A 22,808-nucleotide genomic window follows, 5' to 3' on the forward strand; every position below is an offset into this window, starting at 1 on the left:
TACTAATTTGATATTGTGAGAAGAAATCAATAACTATCTCTGCCACAAACTGTAACCAATGAAGAACGCATATATTTGTTATCATTCTAACGAGGCAGTATTTTTGTAATTCTCATTTTTATCACTAAAGTAGTGCATGAAATAGGATTTAAAAATAACTTAAATATTAGAGCTGTACTTCATACCCAATGCTTTTAGTAGCTTGTCTCCCATTGGTTTCATTTGAACCCCAATTCTTGAACTGGAAGAGTTGATAAGAAGTGAACCTGTAATCGCTGTCCTTATGTAATTTGTAATTTCATAGATGTCTGTCATATTGTTACTCAACTCATCTTTTTTTTTCCCAGGCTGACGAGGCCTGTGCTATTCTGTTGGGGTTTTTTATATGGAAGGTATTAATTAATTTCATCACCTTCTTGTTCTTCTCTGAACTTTTCTTAGTATGTTTATGTCGCTTTTCAGATGAGGAGTCAGTGGTATTCAAGGTGTGGATGAGTCATGGATTTATAGTCCTCTTATTATGTTTTCTGCTTGTGATTTCCTAGAATTTTGCTCTTGACTTTGTGTTTTGCATTGCTGTTGAGCATTGTTGCTCATTGAAGTCAAATGTTTTCTCTAGGAAAAAATGGCAACAGTATCACGTACGATTACTGATAGTTTACCCCTAAAATCTGTACCATTTTGGCCTTGCTGGCTTCCTTTTGAACTTCAGGTATTAAAATTCCTACTTAATTTCCTTTTCTTGCTGATCTTTTAAACCTTTTCACCTTTTGATGTTTTTCTACCAGACTGAATGTACTTCCTCTCTAATATTTTTGCTTAAAATAATTTTTGCTTCAAATTTACTTCTTCACCTGTTATAATTCTCTGAGAGTTACATTTTTCTCACCTTTCCTACAGTTGCTTAAAGGGCTAAGATGTCAAAACAATGAATGAATGCAGGTATTTGAATGAATAGACAGAGTATTTTGTGCAGGCTAAAACATTTGAATTGACTGGCATACTTTACATGTCTGTAAATATCATTAACGTGATTCTACTGCAACAGTGATGCCAGGTGCAAAATCAAACTGTCTTCTCCAGTTCTTCTGAAAGCATATGGTGCTCACGTAATGTTTGTTCAGGCCTTTATGAGAGTTTAAGACTTCAGCAGCATGAAACCTTAGCCTTGTTCTATCTAAGAATTCAGCCTACAGAAAGGTCATGTCTTTACATTGGGAGGGTTACTACTAACAGGTAATCTTAGCGTATTTCCTGAGGGTGAATTTGATACATTGATTCCTAAGCAAAAGAGAATACTAGACAGCAGCAGATTCAATTCAGCTTCCTCAGTTCTTTTTTTTGGTTTTTTTAAATTTTTTTTTAAATCATATGTAGTGTTAAATAAAACATACTTGGCAATAACTTCAGAAAGTCTAATACAAGGATTTCTGAGATGCCTAACTGTTGATCAGTAAACTGCATAGTATTATTTCCATGTTCACAAAGGCAAAAATTAGAGACCGAAAGACTTTAGCAAGTGCTGTCTGTGTGAACAATGGAGCGTGATGCTCTCTGAGTCGCAATGATTGCCTCCGACAAGAAAGTATGGCCAAAGCCAGCACTAACGCTGAAGCAGGGGACTGATGGAGGGGTGTTATTGTGGGCGTCCTTCCTTTTCCACAAGCTGGTTTTCCTGTCACTGTTCTAGTAGTGAGAATAATATTGTAATGAAGGTGATGCTTCACTGCTGCTCCTTCAGAAGTTTAACTTCTTGCCACTCCTGTGATGGTAGCAATCTCAGTGTGAGGTAAATAAAAAAGAAATAACATTTCAGTGATAATAAGGACTAGTCTGTATGAGCACGTTCATTAATCCTTATTTTCTTCAGTCAAGTGGAAGCTCTTCCTTTACCAGTAATTTGCTGTTCCCTGAGCAAGTCTCAAGACCAATGATGCCATTGGGGACATTGTACTATGCTACTTCCCAATGTTTTCTTGCTAGTTTTCTTCTCTTCATACCATCTTGTTTGTCCTGCTCACTATAGTCTCAATGGTTCACAGAGAAGGAAAGAGAAAAAGAGAGACTTAAAAATGGACCCCCAAGTCCATTCTTCCCATAGCCATATTTTTACCATTTTTCACAAGGAGTCTAAGACTGTCAGTGCTTAGAAGGCATAGGGTCAGAATTTTTCGAAGTACTCAAAATTGCCAGTTGTGGACTGAAAATGTTGTGCTTACTTTTTTCCTATTAATGAATGATGCAGATGCTACAGTGTTCCTTAATGAAAAATGTGTAAGATTGTGGATTGCAATATTAGTACTGTCTTTATAATCCCTATTTTTAATTTGATCCTCTTGGCTCCTAATCTTCACTTAGCATCTTGTCTTATTGTGAAACCATATTCTAGAGTCTGAACTGTCAGTTCCCCTTATCTAACAGTGATAGGTTTCTTTTCAATAGCAAAAGATGTAGAAAAGACTTCTGTATGGTAAAATCTGGTGCCAGTAATATCTCTGTCCATGCCTTCCACTGCAGTCACCCTAGGTGTTTATCATAAGTATGCTAAATTTTCATACATTTGGTGTGCATATCTACATTTCCTTAGAGTGTTTGTGGTTATGGCATATGTTGTCCTGCCACCAGTATTTTGTTGATATATTGTCACTGCAAAAAAGGGATTATACAAAACCTGAGCAAACAATCTATTGTAATGGATGAAAATCTTGAGACATTTAAGCTGGTTTTACTTCCAGCATCACACTTTAGACAAAGACATTAGACATAGGCTAATGAACACAGTCTGAGTCAGAAATTCCAAAACAGGGTACTGCAAACATCTTTCTTCAGTTTGATGTATGAACAATAATAACAACAGTTTTAAATGATTCAGATTTTTTTCAAAACAATGAAAGATAAATTTTTATTATGATTGATTGAGTTGTTTTGTGTGATGCAAAAAGATAACATTTTATTCAGTCATGTTAACTTTTTAATGTCTTTGAATCTTTTAAAAAACAAATTTCAAGAAACTGTGAATGGAAGGCATGTGACAGTCTTTTGCCTAGAAAGCAAAGCTAAAGTTCAGCTGGTAGAAATCTTATCAGATGCAGTTCTTGTATCTCAGAACATGTCCTGCTTCCCAGGTCTTTAACATACTTTGAGGTAGGCTATCCAACCAGCTGGTATAGATGTGTTTTGTAAAATATAATGAATTGGGTTTTCGTTGGACTAAAATCCAAATGTTCAATCATCTTAGGGTCATTCTCATCTTCTTGCTTTTCTGACATCAGTCATGCACAGATAGTGTTATGTCGTGATTAGTGATGGGGACAGTGAACAGGATCCTTAGGTAAATCGTACCTATTATTAAAGATCTTTTCACTTGAGTCTACAACCGTTAGATTGGGTCTTTTGAGAAGACTGTTTATCTCATTGGATTCAATGTTCCACTGCTTCAGTGGTTAAACAGCCACTGGTTAACATTCTGGATTACATCACAATTTGTTCTCTCTGTTGGTCTTGGTTTCTATTTTATTTGCTTCCCTTCCGACCCCTACCTTCTGGCTACGGCAACATCAGGAAGTCTTACTAAGTCATGTCATGATTTTGGATATCACCTTTTTGTGTAGAATTGGTCACAGTGAAATGACTGTGATAACTTCCACTTACAAGTCTCCTTTCAGTATTTTGAAAACTTAACTTAGCCTAAAAATTTACCTGTGTCTACCAAGAAGGAATAGAATATCAATTTTCTTCAAGAGTATTGGCACGTAAGCTTTCAGCTGGTCCTAAGTTTCCAGTTAGAACAACCATGAAAGAAATGGTTTACAAAAAATAATTAAACATACTTGAGGTTTGGACAAAGATCCACGTCTGGTTAATTTTGTTGCTTTTGGGATTTTGCCTTTTTGAAATTTTACTTAGAAAAACTAAACTTGAGTCACTAATCTGAGGAACAGAAAGAAAACATTTAACAAATGATTGCCAAGTAAAATAAATAAAATGGATAAATTTTACATATTTCATATACACAATGCTGTATTGTCTCACTAACATAACCTGATTTCCTAATAGACATTCATAGATATGTAAAAGGAAAAAACAATGTAAGCGTTTGCCAAACATGTTTAATGTCATAGGGGGATTTTGAAAACATTTATAATTGAAGAAAACTGTGGAAAACTTCATATTAGTAGTATGTCAGCCTCCCATTACTGTGAAAACAAGCAGAAGGATATTTACTGGTACCTTTGTGTGGGCTAAGTTGGAATTAGTTTCTTTTTGTTAGTTAGTCAAACAGTCCACTTTTCTGTCTTAGCATGTCTTCTGTCTGTGACCAGAAACTCTTGTTATAATTTCTACCATTTCTGAAAAAAACAAAAGCTGATTAAGCATTTGAATCATAAGACTTAAAAAGTAACAAAGTTGCAATATACAAAATACTTACTGTACAGAACAATGTTTCAGTTTGAAACCTCAAATTGATGAGAGAATTCATCTTTTATCTTTAGCATCCATCATTTACTGATCACATGATTGCTGAAAAGAGATAAGTATCGCACTTCTTCATTTACATCTATGGTAGTTTTTCCAAATCATAAAAGGAGAAGTCATGTCTGTAAAAGTAGTTTATAACTCAGCATTCTCTTCTAGTGTTGCAAAGGAAAATGATACGCTTACATCTTGGTATTTATGTGTAATGATCCAAACCTGTCTTCCTGTTGGGTCTGGTAGGTTTTCGGACTGTAGTAGATTTCATTTCAGCGGCAAAACAAGAACACTGGATGCTTGATAACTTGTTGAGTTTTTTTTTCTTTTCTGCTTGACGAGGGGAACTGAAATATCACCAATGGATGATTGTTTTGAGGGTGCGTGAGCTGATACTTGAAGACCTTACACATACAATTAGAAAATTTCACTCAAATGAAATACTGCTTGTAAGCGCTTTCCACTGAGAGGTAAAACCACAAACATGTTTTATTTTACCTTGGCTTTCTATTGCATTTTGCATAGGATTATTGTTCTGAGATGAAAAAATTATAGCACAACTTTCTGAGGGGATTTGTCTTTTTTTTTTTGAGTATGTATTAACAGTCATGGATAATTACCGGGAGAAAGAATAGCTTAATTCTTGTTTTCAATGAATCTGATGGCCAAAGGCATGGAAGGGCTTACAGATTTGATAAGGATGATAAGCAGCTGAGAGATGCAGAGATGAGAGAGGAAAAAGCAGAAAATGTTATAAGGTAGTTTAAAGCCAGGGCTGGGAGAAATCTAGTGAGTGCCTTGTTCAAGATGAATCATTCCTTATTGTTTAAATAATAAATCTCTGTATTGTCAATAAATAAGTAAAGGTAAAATTTATTAAAATCCAGATGGGTTACATGGAGGAGTGACGATTGATAAAATGTCAGTGAAGCAGGGACATGCAGTTAGGTCAGCCTGAGGCCAAATTTAGGTGTGCTTTCATGACAGTGCAAAGGAATTTTATGTAAAAGACAATAAAACCCAAACAGCATAGTTTATCTGGAGTTTTCAGTCTAAGTGTCACAGAGAATTAATAGAAGGAAAGTTAGTGAGACACTGTAGTGAGACACTGTAATACCAATGGACAGTTTCTTTGATTGAGGTCTAGACTCTAGAACACGTGAATGAAGAAAGCACAGAGCCAAGTTTGTTAAGCAGGAAAACTGTATCAACAAACAATGCTGTATTTGAGAAAATGTTCTATTCTTACTTTGGCATGAAATATCTAAGTTAACATTGCAGTACTCTTTATTCTGTGGCTTGAGCTCCAGGGGACATAAAGAACAGTAGAACTTGTGTTTTACAAGAGATAGGAAGAACTTCTGAAGGAAGAACAGATTTAAAAGAATGATTTAAAAGCCCTGGTGAGCTTGCTCCCCAGCTTTTGTTTCTAAGCACAATGTCTTATGGTAGAGAATATACTTTTGGACCCTTTTGGGGTCAGCTATCCTGGTTGTGCCCCCTCCTAACCTCTCGTGCAATCCCAGTCTACTTGCCGGTGGAGTGGTGTGAGAAGCAGGAAAAAACTTGGCTCTGTGTAAGCACTGATTAGCGATAGCTGGAACCTCCTTGTGTTATCAACACTGTTTTCATCACAGATCTCATACGTAGCCCCACACAAGATGCTATGAAGAAAATGAACTCTTATCTCAGACAAAACCAGCACACTAGTTTAATGTACATATTGTATTGTTTTATGTCATAATTTTCATTATATCGTAAATGAATTCTGAAAAACCCAAACAGTTGAGAGTTTGACAAAGCCCTGCCAAGTTTAGTTTTTGTAGCCAAAGTAAGCACTGCTATTTTTGTAACTTTACAACAATTAATGATAAGAGTGAAGAACAAAAAGTTGTTTTCATGCACATAATTCTTTAATCTCCTGTGTTTTACAGAAGATTTATGATACTATTCCTGGCCTGCACTGTTCATTCTGTACTACTTAGAAACTGATTGTTTTTCCCTGACTCATGTTAGCCCCTGTAAAATATCTCCTAGACTGAAAAGATTAGGTTCAGAGTGGGGAACATATCAAAGTGTATTGTATTCTACAGCAAAGTGTCCTATTTATTCTTTCTTTTTAAAAACATATGGTTTTAAAGGCACTGGATGGTTACCATTCCAAGGAATCTCACCTGATTTCAAAAGCATTTATTGGTTCATATTCCAAATGATATGACATAGATTTTGATAGAATTTGGACTCCAGCATTGTATAGTAATTGTAATGGGCTTTTCCTCATATGGTTTGCAATCCAAAGAAACCCCCAAACCTTTTGTTGAAATTTCCCCAGTCCAAGATGCTTCAGAGTTGTAGAAAAAACAAAACCAAGAATGCTGCGGTAATGTAAAGCATATTACTGCAGTTTATTTAATGATAACATTCAGGAGCAGATGTACTTGTTTACCGTTTGAACAGCTTAAATCTTCCCGTTGTCCTTTCACATCAGCAGTTGTGTTTGGCAGCCCTTTGCAACTGCTTGTAGCTGGACAAGTTCCTGTGGATTTTCTTTCTACTGGTCACTGTTCTGTTCTGGCAGTAAATTTGTCTGTAATTCCACAGTGCACTCCACAGTGCATCCCAGTGAGAAAAAAAATCTAATGGAAATGCCATGAGCTTTTAGGACAGCAATGTGGGTAGTAAGGGAAATAATAATATATTGGTAGGAAAGGGTCAGTGGGTAGTTGTGGGTTTATTAGGTTTTTTGCTTTTTTTTTTTTAATATTGTTTGGTTTGGCATAGTTAGAAGCCCTTTAGTTAAATCTGGGAATCAGATTGGTTTTTATTATAATCTACAAGAAAACAGAACTTTCCTGTTTTAGTCATTCTTTTTGAATTACTTGTCCCATTCACGATTATTGTCCAAGTAGGAAGGTATTATTTTCAACAGTAGTAATGAAAAAAATATCCTCTTATGATAATGTGCCATCTCATTTCAGTGTTTTGTTTAAAAACAGCATAATTTAGATTTTTTCATGTTCCTCCTTTTTTCAGTACTTATGAAGAATGTATTTGACAAACCACTAGAATCATCCTTTTAAGCAGATAGGCAGTAGTTTTCAACTCACTGTTGCCAGTGTGTTTCACCTCTGCTTGGTCAGAACCCAGAGTAACGTAATTTTCAGAATTGCTTTGCACCTAGAGTTGCCATTGGCATGAGCCTTTGCATTCATGTGACTTCTTTTCTTGTTCTAATCTGCTTGCTTAAGTGCCGCTCGGTTAGGCAGCAGCTGTATGACACTGACAAAATGCAAACCAGAATGATAGTGATCATACACGTTTTCAGACGTCGGAGTTCAGACCACTGTTATGTATAGTGAAGTTTAAAACAGCTACCACTTGATGATTTAAAATCATAGGTCACCTCTGATATTATGTGTTAGAACCTGTAGCGTATTGCCATTCTACTGCTTGTAGATAACTTTCATCTTTGAGAATGTTCCTGTAAGAGCCAAGCATTTAACTTTTTCTTGGTTATCTTGTCAGTTATTACTAAGCACGAAATACCTTTTTACTGTGTTAAGAGATGGAGTCTCACTTGCGACTATAATTTGAAGAGCCAATAGAATACAAACAATCATTGTTTTAAAGTACAGTATTCCAGGCCTCACACCCTGTCTGAATCCCTTATGGACTGCAGGATGCATAATTGTTGCTGAAGCTACAGCATAGTGTCATGTTTCCACTTAGTTAAAACAGTAATATAAAGGAAATAAAAACTTGAAGTGACAAATACATTTTCCAGGTAATCAAATGTCTTATTATTCTGTGATTTATTAATAACTATTGCTCTGACAATGAGCAGCCTGTTTAAAAATATGCAAGATGATGTCTTTGACAAATTGTTTCTGTTCCAAAAACGACAAGCATGAGAATTACAGAAACCATAGAAAAGCAGTGGCTAGAGTAAGCAAATTAAGTTTCAAGTGAAATTGGAAACAGGAAAATGACAAAAGCAAGTTAATCAGAACTGAAGAGATGAAACCCTTTTTAGCTTAAGCTGTAGGGTATAGTTGTCAATGAAACAATAGTATTTGCTAAACTGTTTCTTAAGATGACATTTGCCTGTATTCTTAGGGGGAATGAGTTAGTTGAGATAGAGTTTGACAGGCATAGCCCTTGACATTTTAATACAAGTTTAAGCACTGCATTTCAAGCAGCTCTTGTACTCATTAGCGAGGCACAGAAGGGAGTTGTGCTTTCACTTACTAAACCATTAATTTATTAAGATAGTGAGATATTTATTAGAAATATGGCAAATCTTGCAAAATACACTACTCCTTGTATACAGTTATCATAAATATGCATTTATGACACAAAATCACGTGCTGAGTTCTGATGTATGCTTCCATCTACTATACCAGTTTTGAAACCAACTCTAACAATAGATTAGGGCTTGCACTAGGAAAATTCACAGGACTTTTGTTTTTAGGGATTAAGTATAAGATGCCAAGAGATAAAATAATCAACAGTAATTTTACATCTACTGCAAATGAGCTGAGGGAATTATAAGAGCTACTGAATCACCTGTGGAAAAATTAATGTTCAGTATTGTCCATCTTCATATTGATGTGCATGTATAACATGAGAATGTAAATCCTGGAGGACCTTTCTCATCAAATCATTTTAAGACTGACGAATCTGTGTTTTCCACTGCTGATTATCAAGTAGCAAATCTTTTTGTTCAGGGCAGAAGCTTTTTTCTCCTTTATGTTGCTGTCTGAGATTAAATTTTAGCAAGAAATTGACATGTCTTGACAATATTTCAGGTTTAGAGCACTGCCTTACACTGAGCATCAGGCTTGAACCCCACTGTCTTGATATGATGCCCAAAGTAAACTGTTAAGTACTTGAACAAAGTGAATTCTTTACCACTACTAGCCAAAAATTATTGCAGAGTGATGTTCTGGCTCCATCCTTGTGACAAATTACACTAAGTAACCTTCAGTTTTATGAAATTATTAAATCTTCAAGTTTATCTAGCATCCAGTATATAAATATGCATTACTGAAAAGCATATTGGTTAGTGATGCTGTTTTCCTGAAAGGAAAGTGAACATAAAGATTCCATTCTACATAGCCAAACAGCTGGGTTTTTTTTATATCCTACAAGCAGCTTGAGATTGACTGTACTCAAATTGCTTGGCAACATAACTAACTTCAAATACCAAAGCTCTAAGAAAAGTACACCACTTGGAATCATACATGGATATTTTAAATTTGAATGAGAGCATTGTGCATACCTAAAATTCTTTAAAACGTTGTTGAAATGTGTTAATTTAAAGTAATTTTGCAGTTGGTAATATACTTGCATGCAAGTCAGCAGCGTTTTTACTGTTGCAATAAGTAGAACAACAGAGGCAGCTAACATGCTGCACATTTGCATACCAGTTCACAGAAATGTGCACAGAAAAAGGGGCAGAAAGAGTGGATTTTTGCTCAACAGTCATGGTGAGGCAGAGTCTGGGTGCAGTCACCAGCGCCAAGTGGCGCAACTACCCCAATACAGCAGAACCCTCAGCTGAAGCTAAGCTTCAGAGAGAGGATGAAGCTTTTCACCTCTGAGGCTGCTAGAACTGTCTGAGACCTTGCTGAAGTTGAGGGAGAAAGAGAGAGTGTCCTTGCCTGCAGTATGTTTGCTGTGGCTGAGGATTTGTGTCATCAAGTAAAGAACTGCAGGAGGAGGTCAACTGACTGTGCAACATCAGAGGTGACAGGAAAAAGATGAACTGACTTTTCTCTGGGACTCTGCAGCCTGAAGTCATAACTGTACCAAAATTGAGGTAAGCAGAGCCTGTGCCTTTTGATTCAGAGATGGAGACTCCCATGATGGTGAAGACTGCAAACTGATGACTTCTGACACTGGGAGGAACACTCCTTCTCTTCCTGTACTTGGGCAGGTACACAATAGTTCAGTGCCTGGTATCAGATAATGGGCTGGGAGCTCTATTCATTGAGACGTGTAGCTGTCTGTGCCTAAATCACCCAGGAGCATTAGGATGAAACAGTGAGTGACAGCAGTGGTATACACCAAGCTGAACATAAGCCCACAATGAACCTTTACAGTGAAGAAAGCCAGCAGTATCCTGGGCTGCATTAATTAGCATCACCAGCAAGTTGGGAGAGGTGATCCTTTGCCATCTGCTTAGCAGTCATGAGAGCACACCTGGAAAGCTGTGTCCAATTCTGGGTTCCATAATGCAAGAGAGGCATGGACATTTTGAAGCAAGTTCAGGAAATGGCTAGGAAGATGCTTAAGGACTTGGAGCATCTGTCCTATAAATAGAGGCTGAGAGAGCTAGTATTGCTTAGCCTTGAGAAGAAAAGTCTTAGGGAAATTTTATCAAAGTGTACAAATATGTGGTTAGGTGATATTTTGTTCTGAAGGTCCTTTACAAGTACGTTCTAAATAAGTCCATGTTCATCAGACTTGTCTAATGGCAAAAAAATGACAGAAAGTTTCTTAGGCTACGTCTGTCATTTCTCAGTGGCAGAAACCCAATGAAATGTGTTGAGAAATTCTGGTCATATGGGTGGGTAGACTGATGGTCATCTAGCACCTTGAAAGTCCTTGCAGGTGTCTTTGTTACAGAAACTGGGATTGGATATTGCCCCAGTATCTGCTGAAATATCCATACCCAAGGGCTGAGAAAGGTTAATTACTCTGGTAGTTAATACATACCTTTAAAGGGTACTGGAAAGAGGTGACACAACAAGCATGTCAGAAACAAGAAGTTCTTTAGGAATTGTGGCTCGTGGAAGATTGACACTATGGATTTAAGAATAACATAAAGTAAAATAAGAAAGTCAGCAGAAATAAAACGATGCATAAAATCTCTGTGAAATAAAATTCAGCACCTAAATTGGGACAGCATAGGTTTAATGCTATACCAGCAGCTGCCCAAACAGAAGTGTGGAAGTGAGTGGGTCTTGCCGAAGGAAGGCTAAGAATATATCATCAGCCTTCTGTAACCCTTTGGCAGACTGTATAGGTGTCAGAATAGAATGTAGTGCAAAAGAATATTTCTTAAACACCTGAGTATTCTTGGCATGGCTAGTAAAGGAAGATAACAATTGTTATGTAAAAAGACCCCCAAAAATACTCAGAATACTCAGAATGCAACATCCCAGGGGAACAAAACCTGCTGATATACAGCATAAAAATAGAAAAGATAGGCAAATAACTAAAAAAAATCAGACAGCCTAGAGTTTGTTTTAAGATGGCATTACACACACATGCATTCTATGTTTAAGAATGGTTCCAAAAATCCTGTGTTTAAACCATAAACAAAGGGAAGATAATATATCTTAAAAATAAACTAACATGATTCATAATGGAAGCCATTCATTCTTTTCCTCCAAGTGAGGAAAAGAGGTAGGAAAATAAGTTCCAGCAAATAAAATGTTAAACTGCAATAACGATGTGAAAAAGATTCTGAGTGACTGACTGTGAAGTTGAAATAAAGCTTTTTTTTCAAACACATCAGATTCACAAAGTCTGCCAGAGAATTGGTGGGCTGAGAGATGATCAAAGAGCAGTCAAGAAAGATAAGGTCATTGCTGAAAAACTAAATTAATGATTTGAATCAGTTTTTGCTAGAAACTGTCAGAAGGGTTTCTGCACTGGAAACATTATTTACGGAAGAGGAGTTGGAGAAGCAGTCACAAACTAGGTTGTTAACTGAAGAGGTGCAGAAATAATGGATAAATTGGATAGTGAGAAGGCACTGAAGGCTAAAATAGGTGAATTACAACAGTTATTATTTAACTGCTCACAAATATTCTTAGTAACTGGAGAGTATAGGATGTCAAATGAAATACCAATTTTTAGAAGCTTTCCTTAGGAATCCAAGGAAAACACAGATCAGGAAGCTTGATACCTGTGCCAAGCTAATTAGTGGTGAACAAATATAATGAAGAATGGAGCTGGCAGAAAGATGTGTTACTTTGTTACAATTTAAGAACTAGGCAGTATTAAGTGAATTTAGTAGCAGACAGGTCTAAAAAAAGCAAAAGGAGGATATTTTTTTCCCTATGACATGTAAATGAGGTGAGGAAATACATATTATGTGATCAGTGTAGATTTTAAAAGGTGACATGGGTCTAATGTGAGACTGAGTAAGTTAATGGAAGTCCTTTGTGGCTTACCAAACATCTAGAAAGTGCCTATAGCTCAGGAAATCCTCAAGGAAGTATTATGTATGCTTGCCTTCATCTTATTGTTAGTATGCTGATTGGGCTACTGTATGAAGCAGGCTACCATGCTAGATAGGCCTTTTGATTCTGACATGGTCCAGACGTTCTAGTGTAGTGTGATGCCCTTTGAATATCTTTAGTAGTGTTTACATTGTACAGCTTAGGTGTGGGCAATCTGTGAAATCAGAAAACTATGTAATAGCAGCATTTGTTGGTAATGCAAAATTTAAGATATTTTGTTCTAATAGCAGCTTATGGTACTAAATGAGGAATACTATATGAACTTCACTTTTGCTAAAAGCTGATGGTCTAATGTTAGACTAAATTCTCTTCAGAGTAGAGAACCTACAGCCCTCTCAGAAGTTCTCTGAAAAAAGTTGATGTAGCATCATACTGAAGTTCAAAAATGAAAACGTGGACTACTCACAGTTTCCTCAAATGAAAAACTAGAACACTGTCACTGAAACAGTTTAGTTTGAGTTCCAGGCTTAAAAGGAAAAAAAAACCCAAACAACTAACCAGCCCTACCAGAAACATTTATTTTTATTGGTTTTTTTAAAGAAACAGATTTCCTCCCACTGGGACAAGTGTCTGTATCGATGAAAAACATAATGGCTGAAAAATGAAGTAGACTAACAAAAGAGAAAAGGTCAATTGGTAAACATTAAACACTATGACTCAGAATCACGCAGGATGCATTTAGATTGTTCAGTGGAAGTGGTGATATTGTGTCAGAGAGATCACTCTCTAAATGTCCTGGTTTTATATTCCTTGGTAATAGTTTTCTACTGGCCTTTGTTGGAGACAGGACATTGAATGAGGTAGATCTTTGGTGTTACAAAATAACTTCTCTGATTTTACATTGAACTAGAGTATACATTTGTTCAATGTGTATTTGAACATTTTGGTTCCAAACCAAATATAGAAGACATAATTTGGTAAGTAAATAACTTGAAGATATACAACTGAGTCCAGTCCTGTTTAACATCTTTGTTCATGATTTGGATGGTGTGGCAAGAAGTACCCTTAACAAGTTTGCTGATAAGACCAAACTGGGAGGAGTGGCTGATAATGCCAGAGGGGTCACACTGCCATCCAGAGGGACCTCTACAGACTGGAGAAATGGGCCAACAGGAATAAGGAGAAGTGCAAAGTCCTGCGCCTGGGAAGGAACAGTACCATTCCCCAGCATATGCCAAGGGCCACCTAGCTGGAAAGGAGCTTGGCAGAAAAAGATTCGGGGGTCCTGGTGGACAGGCAAGTTGAACATGAGCCAGCAGTGTGCCCCTGTGGTGATTATCTTAGTCTTGGAATTGGTAAATAAAAGTTTTGCATAAAACCTGAGCAAAATCTGAGATTGTTCTCTCATGGGACCTTGGATTATCCAAATTGTAGCAGCCCAATGGGTGGATTCATGTATTAGTATTTTCCTGTCTGACTCAGCTTTGGATCTTAGCTCTGCTGTAGAACTCCGGTGTGGCTCGTACTGTAGTATGCTAACGGCTAGATCAGAACATCAGTGCCTTAGTTGCTTGCGGAGCCAGCCTTTGCAGGATGCAGAGCTGTATACGAAGCACTATGATGATCTTGGATGGCACAGTGGTAGACAGATATTGAGGTCCTTGTTCACCGGAACAGTTTCCAGATCTGATTAAAACATATTTGCAGGGTAGGGGCCATGTTAGTGTCTTGACTAGAAAGTGTGTTATTATGCAAACTGACTTACAAATTGGTTGAAGATTGTGGAGGGAAGTGAAAAACAAAGTGTGCTCTGTAAAATAACAAGCAGGTCTCATTCTAAGAGTCATATTGAAAATATTGTGTCTGATCTCTACTTAAACTTCTTTAAAAAAAAGTTATTTAAAATTCTTAACTGTTTATTCCTGATGAATGACAGATGTTGTCACAGTACTCTTATTTTTTTCCTCATTATTTTTTCTAGGAGTAGGAACAACTTAGTTGAACACTGTTCAAATTGATTATGTTTGTAGGGAGAAATTGATGATTTCATCACAGATGTTGAGAGGAGGGCAAATGGTTTAGAGTAATTAATTTCGCCTGCATAACATTTTCCCTTTAGATTAATTTTGATAAAACTACCCAGTTTTAATTTCCAAATCTCAGTGTCATTTTGTTATATGTGTTTGAACATGTGCCACATTTCACACGGGACATAGCTGCATTTCAGTAATTATGAGAAATTATTTATTTGTTATTTTAAAATGAAATTGTGAAATATTTAAACATGACCATGAAAGGCAATATAAATGACAGTCATCTCTACTGGTTTGGCCTTGCCAAATAGATGTGCTATTGGCAGTTAGAACCATGAAACCATTTAAAAAGGGGTTTGTTCTGAAAACGAAGCCTTCTGTTTTGGTTTTGTTAATTTACATTAACAAAACTATTTCTCTAAGTTGGTGGGTTTTTTTTCCATCGGTGTCTTAAGACTAAATTTCTTCTTTAAAAAATATCAAACGATATGACTGCTATTTGTCAGCTGTGTCATTTAGTGTCAAGCTGTGTGCGTGATTCAGACTTTCAACTCACTGTGGGCACTTGCTTATTCTAATGCACGGGCATTTACCTGCATCTTGCTCCCCCCAGTCCCAAAGGCTTAATTTTTTGTTTTTTTCATGAGATAGTCCGACTGCCATGCTGCTTGTATGGTGCTGTTGCTTTTTTCAGGGTGAGATAGGGGACGTTTTCAGCCCTACTTGAGACATATTTCTTCTTTATCCTTGGAGTATCAGAGTTCAGTCTTTAGTATTCTACTGCTTTAAGCTATAACCCATCTAAGCTTGATGCCTATAAGAATGAAATCTCTTGAATCCTGTTTAAAGAAAGGAGATGATGGTGTGAAAAAACACTCGAAAGAAATGTATTTCCTTTGTTACAGGTAAATATTATGCAAAGAAATCTTTAGGTGTATGTTCTTACTAAGATCTTGTTTCTTTTGAAAGGATCTGATGATTTCCACTAGATTCATTGCCACCTTCTCTAGACTTCTTTTGAAGTTTGCTCTCCACACATATTCTCCTCTCTTTTCACTGAGGACTTGAACAGTTTGCTTTCTCTGTAATGTATTTTTGTCCTGCTTGTAGCCAGACATTTCTCATTTAGGTGATTTTCCTCGCTTCCTCTGTTTTTTTTTATTACAACTTTTGTTTGTGCCCCTTTTTCATAGCATTTTGTTCTGTTCGTTTCCAGCCAACTGTCTCTTTTAATTTAATTACTTGTAGTCAGGAGCAACATTGAGTCAGACCTCAAAGTGAAAGTGTTGTTTAGATCTCTGGAGGAGGCGGCAGTATCACCTGTTCCTGGAGATAACATGGCAGAAGCCTAGAGTTACTGATTCATACTTAAGCAAAATATGTCTGAGTTGCTCTCAGTGATTTTGTGTACCTGTAGATACAACGGAGCAGGATGCTGGGCATGATGAGGTTTAGGATTTCCTTGTTGATAGTAAAAATAAGTTAGTAGTATCACTTACGCAGCGCAAGACAGAAGTTGTTTAATAAGCCTTCTATCCAGCACCTGTAAAAACTCCAGGAAAGGCAGAGCTACTGCTTTGCTGGGAGCGGTTGATTTGCTGTCTCTTCGCTCGATGTAAGACAGCCACTGCTGAGCGTGTGCCAGCTGGCATTCTGAGTGCAGCTGTTTGCCTAAAACAGAGGTAATATGATCATGTTCAGTGATAGTGACCTGTCATTCAGAGCACTGAGGTAAGGTACACAACATGTTCATTGCAGAGAATAAATAATTCTTTTATTCATTCTAATTTTCTGCACATTTGGCTCAGCATCTGAACATTCTTTCAGTGTACTAGCCTGTAATAAAAATGCCCCAATTAAAATTTAATACTTCAGAATACAGGGAAATTAATGGCTTCTTTCTTACCTCTTCCTAGGGAGAATATTAACAATATTTTGCTATATCTGACATTCGTCATCTTATAGGCCTTTTCCAAGAACAATTCTGTGGCAGCCCATCTGGTTTATTTTGTTGATTCACAGCTAGTATATGCCATGATTGGCTGAAAAGACAGGAGAGGAAAAAGATTGCATGTTTCTGTTGCATTACCCTTGATGCTGTAATTCAGGTCAGAGATTTTTTATGAAAGAACCACAGACCACGCTTACCTAGAAGGTTTCTGGACTTCAGGACAGGGCAAGCAGAGAAGGGACGGCAGTCTTTATGGAAACCACAGTATAAGTGGAAATATCTAGTGTCTTTGGAAAAACAAATACTGAACAGAGTTCTCAAGTGAAAAAGACTTTCCTTAGGGACCAGGTGAAAACAGTTGCAACCCAGGAAATTGCTCCAGCTTGCTGAGAGCAAGATTCAAGGGAAATGATGTATTGTGTAAAGAGGCAGTGGGAAAGGGGGGGATGCTTATCAATCCTTATTTTGTCTCATCTGGCTGTTGATGTTTACAGTATTTCAAGAATTACCTTTACCTGGCATTAGAAAACACTAAGTTCAAAAGTATTTAATGGTGACTGCTCTAAGAGGTGCAAATAGACCCTTGTTTAATTCTGAGTCCCATTCCAAGTATCCGTTCCTTTAACTCAAAATATTTGAGCCCTTTGGTTGTTTGATAACTTGAAAATACCTATATTAAACTACAGGAGGAGAAATGAATTGCCTGCAGCTTGGTCATTATTGTAGGGCCTTGGTACATGTATGCAGTTTGCCCTACAGTCTTTCTGTAGCTGTCGACTTTGGCTTTGCTCAAAACGTTTTTACTGTAAAGCTTTTCCATAAGTCGAGTCTGTGGGTATATGGAATATTTTCTGGCGGAAATCTACTTTCTAAATAAAGAAGGTATTTTACATTTACAAAGGCATTCATTCAGTGCCTGTAGTGATTTTTGTTGGCATAATCATGGCATCATTGCTGTCACTTAACTGCTTATTGCTTTAATAATTCTCTTCAGATTCACACTTCTCTAATTAATGGACGGCCTAGTGCTGATGATCCTTCACGCGTGTTACTGGAATTCACCTCTGCTCGCTTTATTCGCTTGAGATTTCAAAGGATACGGACATTAAATGCTGATTTGATGATGTTCGCACACAAAGATCCAAAGGAAATTGATCCCATTGTTACAAGGAGGGTAAGTTCTGGCGAGACAGTAGAAATGCATGTGTAGAAATTTTCTTATGTTGCAAATGCTGCACCTGCCTTTGTTTGGCATAGGAAATTTTGGGAGATGGTGAATACCTGTGGCTATCCATTAAAATCCTGGTGTTAGAGAATTTCCTTTATTTTGTTATCTTCTCTATAGCAGAAGTGCCAATTTTATCTTTTCTGCTTAATGGTGTTATAAACATGGATAACATGCTTATTAACATAAGCACGTAGCTCCTTCTCCACTGTTTCTTGTTTGTGCACAGCCCCATCTCTTCTTTTTGCCATCTATGCTTTCTTCCTATGCCACACCTCCCTGTTTTCCTGCTGCTCAAATGTTGTGTATTATTCTGTTTTTCCTCTGATTTTTCTACTAAGCATGCTTAAAAGCAGTTTTAGGGGATGTATACTTTCCCACATTTTTTCTTTTCTCCTCCCTTCCTCTTTCTGTTGGTCATCTTATTTTTCTTTTGGAAAGTTTAGGGTACTGTTGTGGTAAGTTCTGTTATGGAGAGGGAGTATTGTTATTTTTGGCTTTAGTTAATATTAATTTTCAATGATGGATAACTGTAAAGAAAATTCTGGTTTCCATTTCTTCATCTAAATGCACAGAATGCTGGCTATTCATGGAAGTTTGGAATGTGCCATTTTGTTTTGTATTACAAACCAAGAAACTCTTCCACTTGAATGCAATGATTGCAGCCTTACTTGTTACGGAAACTGTTTACATAAGAGTGCACATTTAAGAATCTGATCTTAAGTGAACAGAAGCACAAAATTGAATTCACACTTTAAACGTGGCTGTATGCTCATGATCACCGAGTGCAGGACAATCCACAGATTTCTTAAGCCGGCAAAGAACAATAACTTCAGTATGGCACCTCTCCATGAGACTGTCCTCAAAGGAATAAGGAGAAACTTGCTGTACTTGTCTCGCTGTCTCTATGGAATACAACAGACAAGCCACTATTCCGCAAAAAGTGGAAACAAAGGGTAGCCACAAATGGTACATTTCTGAGTGGTAGAAGGTTAACTGTGAGTTATGAGTTTCCATTTTGTTTAACCTATTTATTAATGATCTGAAAAAGAGATTGAACATAGAAACGGCGAAATGTGCAAATAGCCTATGTTTGGTTTTTTTAGCCAATTTTATGATGTTTAAGGACTCTCACCAAAACAGATGAAAATAGACAAGATGGCGTGTGAGATCCACTATTCGCAGAAGTCATAATACATGATTATAAATATCTCTCCATCCTTCTTTCTGGTTAGGACTATTAATCCCCAGCAAACAAAAAGTATAAAAGGTCAAATGGCACAGCAGTGTGTAAGAAATTATTTAAATCTCAGTAGTGAAGACTATTCCGTAGTCATTCAAAAGGCCAATAGTGAAAAAGACTTCTTTCCACAGTTTGGCAAATGCCCAAATAAGACTCAGCTATGGGCAACAAGGTGTTTCTTAGTTTTTGTTCTAGTCTTTCTCTTCTCCCCATCATCAAACCTTTTCCTTTTTGTGTTTTCTGAAGGTAATAAATTCTATAGCATTTGACTTTTCATTTTCCAGTGTGAATATAGCCTTTTCCTATTCTTGTGTTTGGTGTATACTGTTGTATAAATTGACATGGCTCTTGTGACTTCAAACAAATGGAACTGTGCCAGTTTATATCCTTTCTTTCATGAAGTCTGAATCTGTTGATCAAGATGCAGCTTGGATTTCACTGTCTGCTATATGTGTAATAGATCAAAAAAGAAATGAAATAGGTTCTGACAGTTTTGTCACTAGAAATGAATTCTGCAGTTTGGCACCTTCATTTTGCAATCCACTTAGCAATTCAATTTCTGTTTTGTCTTACAGTATTACTATTCTATAAAAGATATCTCTGTTGGAGGCATGTGTATATGTTCTGGCCATGCAAAGGCTTGTCCTCTGGATCCAGTGACCAATGTATGTATTTTTCTTTTTTTTTTTTTAATATGCCTTACTCATAGGGTGAAACACAAGAAAAAATCATAATGTTCCTCAGAGTTCTGTAAATTTATGTCTGTTCTTCACCTAGAAGAACATTCAGAAGCAGTGCTAGACTGAAACAGTGCTGGCAACCAGAATAATAAACATTCATGCATTGTCAGTGAAGGCTTTCTCTGAAATGAAAGAATAAATTACAGGTAATTCAGTCTGTATTTAAAATTTCCTAGGAACAACAGAAATTTGGATTTTGTTATGTATCTGTAGAAACGAGTATTAACAGTGACTCAGCCTTTTCCTTACTGATACTAATCAAGATGTTTCTTAAATGACTATAAAGTGCTTAACCGATAGTCGCAAACAAATGGTGGCCTTAGAATGGCACATTTATTATTCAGGAAGTATTAATTTTGCTATCTAGAAAATCATGAGCTGTTTATAATGTCTTCCAACTTGTAGCTTTCTTTTTGCATCGTTAATGAACATGTAACCAATGTAATTGCAATGTAGAAATATAATTAGTTACCGATGATCCAAATCTATGCACAGATTCTCACTAATACAGAATTTGCAGTCTACTAGTATTGCTAATATGCCACAATGTGGGATCCCTTCGTATATTATTCACTTAAGTAGGAGCTTTGTAGGATTTAACAGAAAATCTTGTTTGTATGTGACATTAAGCGGTTGTGTAGGAACTGATTAATAAAAAAACTTGGAAGAAAGCTTACAGAGTATGCATTTACAATTCTATGCAGTTTCCATGGATCCTTGTAAAAAAATTACAAACTCCTTGGTTTGAACCATCTAAGTTTTACTGTGATTATGTGTATAGCAAGTGTTGAATTATTGTTTCAGATGACCTAAGTTACCAAACTGCAGGATTGTCTCAGTGCCATCTGTTAGATTTGGGCCTACCTCAGAAAATAAGTGCTGTTATTGCAATTAATACTTACTTCAGTTCAGATAGTTTGCCTACTAGATAAAATAAAAGCGTTTTGACAAGTGTGGAGTCTTGTTGTGTAGGATGACAAATACATACTTGTTGTCTGACCAGTATAAAAAATAGCGTAGATGAAACAATTCAAGCCATGAAAGATTTGGAGTAGTTGATTTAGGTCTCCAGGGATACTCTTTAGACTGAGCCGTATCAAAATAGGTAGGCTTTGGCTTGTAAATATCTTGATTGTAGTTGTTAGCACAATGTTGTGGACCTGATGACAGGTCACCATCTGGCAACTAAATACCACCCAGCTGCTTGCTCGCTCCCTGCTTACCCTCTCCACAGGGAGATGAGGGAGACGATCAGAAGAGCAAACGTGAAAAAAAACCTTGGGTTGAGATAAAGGCAGTTCAATAGGTAAAGCAAAAGCTTCTCTTGCAAGCAAAGCAAACAAAGGAATTCTTTCACTACTTCCCATCAGCAGGTGTTCAGCCATTTTTGGGAAAGCAGGGCTCCATCAGGTGTAATGGTTACTTAAGAAGGCAAAACATCATCGCTCTAAACGTCCTCCTCTTCCTTCTTTCCCCCAGCTTTAGCTGCTGAGCATGACATCATATGGTGTGGACTGTGCCTTTGTCAGTTGGGGTCAGGTGTCCCCTTCCAGCTTCTTCTGTATCCCTACTCTACTCACTGGTGGGATAGTGTGATAAACAGAAAAAGCCTTGACTCTGTGTTAGCTCTGCTCAGCAATAATGACAACATCCTTGTATCAACACTGTTTCCAGCCGAGCCCAAAACATAGCCCTGTACTAGATACTATGAAGAAAATTAACTCTACCACAGCCAAAAGCAGCACACACAATGAATCTTTCCCCTTGCACTACAAAGAATAATCTTGCTTGAGTTTACTGCCTTGCTTTTATGAAGCATTCCTTAACTTAACCTTGTTTTGCAAGGTTTATGCTTGTCCTGTGAGCCATAGAGTTTCTTCCAGTTAGCCTACTGCTTTGACCTCTAGCAGCTTCACAAGGACCACAGAAAATACCCTCCACTGAAGAGCTATTCGGAAGACAATTTTTGCTCCTCATTTCTCCAACCTGCAGCTCCTTTTTTCTTTTCCAAGCTGCTTCTGTGGCTCAGAGAGTTTGGGTATTCCCTACAGCAATGGTTTCGTGCTGACAATAGTCTGGTGTTAAGGTGGTCTGCTGAGGAACTGAGAAGTGACTGAAAAGCTGGTCCTGCTCTCGTCTCTTATTAGTTCAAAAACTCTGCTATTCCTGACATAGAATTAATTATGCAGTTACAAGGTTACATGATGAGTTGACTCATCTAGTAAAAAAATAATACTAGTGTTAAAAGAAAAGCCAAGTTTTACTGGATCAGCCAAGCGAACTGATTTCACTCTGCAGCTGCAGGATTGCTACATCTAAGGGAAGGGTGGAGAGTGGCTTACTTGTTTTAGTGTAAACTAGCTATCAGTTTAATTTTCTTGTAATGTGAAGCTGTATCTGAGGGTTTCCAGCACTTTGGTTTATTTGCTGTATTGGGGAACTTTAATTCCGCAACTTCCTTTCTTCAATTAGTTCTAATTAGATTCTCCTACATTCTTAGATTCTCCTTAGCTCTCTGGCCAACTATTTTCCTTCGCATCATGTCTGTTTTATTAAAATAGAGCTATAAAAGTTAAACACAGTCTTTTGTCTCTCAGTTGGTGAATACAGGATACATAAATGAATAAAAATGAACAAAGAGAGGAATCGTAGAATATAGCCATTCTTAGTGTTAACGTTTTCTTAATTTGAACTGGAATGCAGATTATGTACATGGAAACATTCTTCAAAACATCGCATTGTGTAAATATTTGTTTTTCTTTTAAATTAGAAATCCGTCTGTCAGTGTGAGCACAACACATGCGGAGAGACATGTGATCGGTGTTGTCCTGGTTTCAATCAACAGCCTTGGCATGCTGGCACTTTCCTGGTTAAGCATGAATGTGAACGTAAGTTGAAAGTGGTACAGAAGAGAAAGTTTATGGCAACGGCTGGTGAAAACCAAAATCAAG

General features: G+C 37.1%; 1 protein-coding gene across 1 annotated transcript in view; it reads left to right on the plus strand.

Annotated features, from left to right (window-relative positions):
- The window catches only part of LAMA2 (laminin subunit alpha 2), a 347,214-nt gene that overhangs the window by 105,396 nt on the left and 219,010 nt on the right, over nt 1-22,808 (plus strand). Inside the window, exons 5-7 of the mRNA XM_054061626.1 lie at nt 17,644-17,823; nt 19,693-19,782; nt 22,628-22,745. Coding sequence (XP_053917601.1) covers nt 17,644-17,823; nt 19,693-19,782; nt 22,628-22,745 — 388 coding nt within the window. The remainder of the gene's footprint in view (nt 1-17,643; nt 17,824-19,692; nt 19,783-22,627; nt 22,746-22,808) is intronic.

This window comes from Cuculus canorus, chromosome 3, assembly GCF_017976375.1.
Source record: "Cuculus canorus isolate bCucCan1 chromosome 3, bCucCan1.pri, whole genome shotgun sequence".
NCBI lineage: Eukaryota > Metazoa > Chordata > Aves > Cuculiformes > Cuculidae > Cuculus > Cuculus canorus.